We start from the raw sequence: 5,000 nt of genomic DNA on the forward strand, positions 1-5,000 counted from the left end.
CCCTGACGGCTCTGAAGCATCGTTGAATGATGGCAGATTCACGTCATCTTTTTGCAAATTTTCTCAGAGGAACGCCAGCGGCGTGACAGCCTCCACAATGACGTGGTGGATTTTGATTTGTCGTCCGCCATTTTGAAAATGGAATGGCGGCAACACAAGTGTAATTCTAGTGCGCATGTCTAGCGGTTTTTGCGCTCTGTCCCGCCGAAATCAGTAAAGAGCTGCACCGGTGACTGCTGACCAAAACGGCTCACTAGTTTCCAGTCTGTTCTCTACTGTGTTATCCAAGATCGCGGAGGATAACGACTTTAATTACCGCGTCGTCCAATTAAAAACCGAAAAAACCAGCAAGATTCAGAGCGGCTCATCGTATTAACCCTCACTAAAATGTGGAAAGATACCGGCCTTTATTAACAGGATTTTAATCCTGTAGCCTGCGTAGCATGGCGGTTTTGGTTGCTAAGTAATAAAGGCAGGCGAGGGCAGAAAAACCGCGAGGAGATAACCGCCATGCTACGCAGGCTATTAATCTTGTAAAACTGTTGACTTGGAGGGGAGTATACTCTACTCTTAACCCTTTCAGCCCCGTTGGGTTCCCCATTGACGAGTAAAATCGTTTGGCGTTAAACAGAGTAAAATCTATAAGTGGCACTATTCGGAGTTAAAGGGTTAATGGGGATATAGTTTTTGAGTGAATCCAGCTGTTGTTAACCCTTTCAGCCCCGTGGGGTTCCCCATTGACGAGTAAAATCGTCTGGCGTTACACAGAGTAAAATCTATAAGTGGCACTATTGGGAGTTAAAGGGTTAATGGGGACATAGTTTTTGACTGAATTTAGCTGTTGTAAACCCTTTCAGCCCCGTGGGGTTCCCCATTGACGAGTAAAATCGTCTGGCGTTAGACAGAGTAAAATCTATAAGTGGCACTATTGGGAGTTAAAGGGTTAATTAGTGGAGTACTAAATAAGAGGCGTACATTTTACTGAGTTTAGTTTTACTCCACTTTTTCACTCCAACTCCTTGAAAACAAAGAATTAATTGGTGGATTTCACAAAAATAAAACAACCCCAATTCCGCATCTTAAACTGGCTAAACTTAAATTTACCCTACAAAAATACATAAATAGGAGTAAAATCCTCTTCTACTTTTTTTCTCAGAAAGTAGAATTAGTAAGTGGGGTAGACTTTACTCAGTATCTCGATAAATAGGAGTAAAATTAACTCCAGCATATTATAATACTCTGTAGGGAGAGTAAAATTTACTCTAGCAAAGTCATTACCTTTGAATATTAAATAGTACTGAGTAAAAATTACTCTTAGTGGAATTAAATTAACTCCTCTTAGGAGTACATTTTACTCCGCTTTATTTTACTCCACTTTTTCACTCCAGCACTGGAGTGAAATTAACTCTTTGAAAATAACAGTGTAAAGATCTTCAGTTACAGTTAATAATAAGCCATGGGTAGATTCAATCTACCCTTAGCCTAATTTGCATTTTTTTTTTTTTTTCGTGGGCGAAGCTCGTCATGTTACGCGCTTTTTTATCATCTTTTAAAGACAACATTCCTCAGATATGAAGATGTTCACAAGGTTATCTGGATAACCTCTGTGCGTAATCTGTGTTTGCATTGTGCGATGTTTTCTTCAAATTTGAGCTTCGCCTTTGATGAAGTCTTTCCCGACGCCCAGAGGGTGACAGGGGATGAGGCCGTGCTTGCACCATTCTCGTCACCAGAGCCTCGGATCGACCCAAGCCTCTGGGAAACTCTATGTAGCCACTGGAAAGGTTAAACTGCGTGCGCACATTCAAGAATGGAGTGTCTTTCAAATCTCTCGCCCTTGACTACGCATGTAACTAATAATGTTATTTTTCTCTATCTGAAATGTCATCTTTGAATTTATAGTCAGATGATAGCTATTTGCTAGTTCTGTGAAATTGTTTATTACTTCCTTGGTTATGTTCCACAGAGAAAAGATGTAGTCGATGCATCTTTTCCAAAGAACCGGCTTGTATGAACTTAGTTTGATTATATCTGTTTTAACAGCAGCCATGAAAATGTTGGAAAACGATACTGACATTTTTGTACCCATTGCGGTTCCATGCGTTTTAAAGTAGTTTTTCTTGTTAAACAGGAAATGGTTTATAGATATCGGTAATAGCCCACTTTCGATATATTAAAATTCAGTCCTAAACAAAAGGCATGATCTCGAGGCTCTGGGGAATAAACTCATACAAATTCATAAATTTATTCCCCAGAGCCTCGAGATGGTGCCTTTTGTCTAGGACTGAATTTTAATATATCGAAATTGGTCTAATTACCGGTAGACGTACAGTAGAAGACCAAAAACCTCATTTAATTTTTAATGCACAAATTATAGGAGTAATTGGATTATTCAAATGTGGCTTGGCAAAATGATGACATGTCGTTTTATTAACGATTACAGACAAATTTGCCCTTTAATGTCGTGTTATAAACGTCATTAAAAAAAAAGAAATAAACGTCAACCTTTAAATGGAACCCCCCATTGAGACCCTCAACTATGAAAAATCCGTTTGTTGAAATTCTATCAAAACACCTGTTAAACGTACTTTATAGAGATTTTTTCAGGTAAGAAAATGCTGCAAAAAAACTAATGAATAAACTTTGCATAAAAGAGGAATAAACATCCCTTAGACCTTCTTTTAAGGTATTAGTAAAACCCAAAATTGATAATTTTGCCAAATTTTAGTTTTTGTTATTCCCAGGTACATCTCAGTTTTTTCAAGTGCAAAAAAGTTCAGCGAAAAAAGGTTTCTTTTAGACAAAGCTGTAAAGGAAAAACGATTCTATGAATAACTTATCACTAATTAGAAGCTGTCAACAACTTGCCTTATTTCTCAAAACTAAAATTTCATCGAATGTGGCGCACGTTTCTAGTTCGTTTACAGCGAGTTTTCATCCTTTTTCGCTGAAATAAGGCAGGAATGTTGCCCGATAATGTGGCAAAAAAGCCATGTCCGGGAATTTTTATTTTTTGCCTCCTTCGAAAGTATTGAGTATTTAAGCAAAGCTAATGCTTGTTTCATAAAAAAAGTAAACTTTAAGAGCATATAAAAATAAACCAGACAATTAATCACAATTCCCCGACACGGCTTTTTTAGATCCTGGTGTGAAGAAAACATAGCGATGTCGCTCACTTTCTCCGCTTAAATTCTGACCGGAAATGAACTCAATTTGTAGAAAATGAGCGCTATGTTAGGAAAGGTCTTTATTTCTTGCCTGAAATCAACTATTAATCGGAATCTAAAATTCGTAAGCTTTCAGAAAATATATACTTTATTGGGGTTTTTATAAAACTTGTGACCGTGAAGCAGCGACGACGTGAGGTTGTCATTTGGGGAATACTGAAACCTTATATTAAATCTAGATGCGTTCCCATGGTAACAACCCGCAGAGCACATAAACTGTCAAAAGCATAAACCCTCGTGATCTTTCGTTGTAGTATGTTTGAGCTTCTAGGCAAAAAGTACATTAATATGGCAGAAATGGAAGAATAATTGCTTAAAAACTGTGCTCAGTGACCTTAAATCACCAGAATTCGAAGCATCGGTTTGTCAACTAACTTCACTTGAGAACGTCCGATCGTTCCTCTCCGTTTTAATCTGTACGTAAGTGTTGCCTTGCCCTCACCTTTTGTATAAGTTTAATTGACACAGTTAACTTTTACTACCTTATTACATGAAATGTTCGCGACATGTTTATTTCGCGATTTTGATGTGAGCATATTTCGCGACACTTGAATTTCGCGATTTTGCGTAAATTTATGTCTTGAATCACTTTAATTTCGCGCTTTTGAGTAACACACAATTTACATTTCATTGGCGATGATACGCTGGCGGTAATACTTCCCTTCTAGTTAATACACCTTTTATTCCCGCCTTCTGCCATCCTTTCAAGACATGAACACTCCCAGGTGCGCTGGTGAAAAAGTTATACCGTGCATTTTCACCAACCAAGTTGCATGTCTTGGTTCCAAAACCGATAGCTTAAGGTCGACATTCATTAGTAAGGGGGTTTGGAAATTCCAATAAAGGCGACAGTTGTAATAGAAACATCTTCAAAGAACATGGAAGCCATTAAGCGAGTGGAACAGCATTACAGGAGCCAGCTAGGACTGTTTGGAGACGGTACAAATGAAGTGCCGCCTGCAGAGGAGATAAAAAGCAGTAGCGATGAGGATGACCAAGACATTGCCTCAGAACAGTAAAAACAATGTGACTTTGTAAACGTTTCAGTGGTAATAAACTCGTTCTTTCTTGGTTATTGACATAATGTAGGTCACTTATTTTCGGGTCATGTTATGTTCGCGACACTTATAATTTGTTCGCGTCACTTAAATTTCGCGATTTTTTCAATATCGCAAAATTCGCGAAATTAACGTGCCACAAAAACGTCATGTAATAAGGTAGTTTTTATTTTTACTTGGTAGGGAATTATCTCTCAGTTAGCAAAGAGGTTCAGAGCGAAAAAAGAACATCTGAATGCTAATTTTTACAAGTTAAAACTGATGTCGCAAGCATTTTTACGCCCTGCATTATATTACTGCAGCTGACGCAAAATAAGTCATCGAACAGACTCTACAGTTTTAACGTATTTGTTCTTTTTGCCACTCAGCCCATTCAAATGCCAACTGAAGGGGATGATGTAAGCATCAAGATGAGTAACAGTTGAACCGACGGCAGCTGCTCCGCTCGCAACACAGCCACTTAACTGCAATCGGCTACGAAAAAATCTTGCCACAGCATCAACCATGAAAGTTACGTGGGAATACATCATCTTGATTTGCTTAGCTGTGCTCATTGTAGCAACAAACTTGATTTTGTGCGTTCTTGTGGTATCAAGGGCCCGGCTTCGCACCTTCACTAATGGATTTTTGGTCTCCCTCGCAGTATCCGATATACTGACCGGAGGACTGTTTTATCCTATTCACCTTAGTGGGCCCGATTCGAAAGTGGCTGTCT

The 5,000-nt window shown here is 38.7% G+C and overlaps 1 protein-coding gene across 2 annotated transcripts in view; it reads left to right on the forward strand.

The window, feature by feature from the left end:
* Window positions 1-5,000, forward strand: part of LOC138006260 (histamine H2 receptor-like) — a 16,986-nt gene that overhangs the window by 11,129 nt on the left and 857 nt on the right. For both annotated transcript variants that reach the window (XM_068852483.1, XM_068852484.1), the window contains exon 2: window positions 4,654-5,000. This exon is cut by the window's right edge and continues 857 nt beyond it. In XM_068852483.1, the coding sequence (XP_068708584.1) occupies window positions 4,790-5,000 (211 nt within the window). In that variant the 5' untranslated portion in view covers window positions 4,654-4,789. The remainder of the gene's footprint in view (window positions 1-4,653) is intronic.

This window comes from Montipora foliosa, chromosome 6 (assembly GCF_036669935.1).
Source record: "Montipora foliosa isolate CH-2021 chromosome 6, ASM3666993v2, whole genome shotgun sequence".
Classification (NCBI taxonomy): Eukaryota; Metazoa; Cnidaria; class Anthozoa; order Scleractinia; family Acroporidae; genus Montipora; species Montipora foliosa.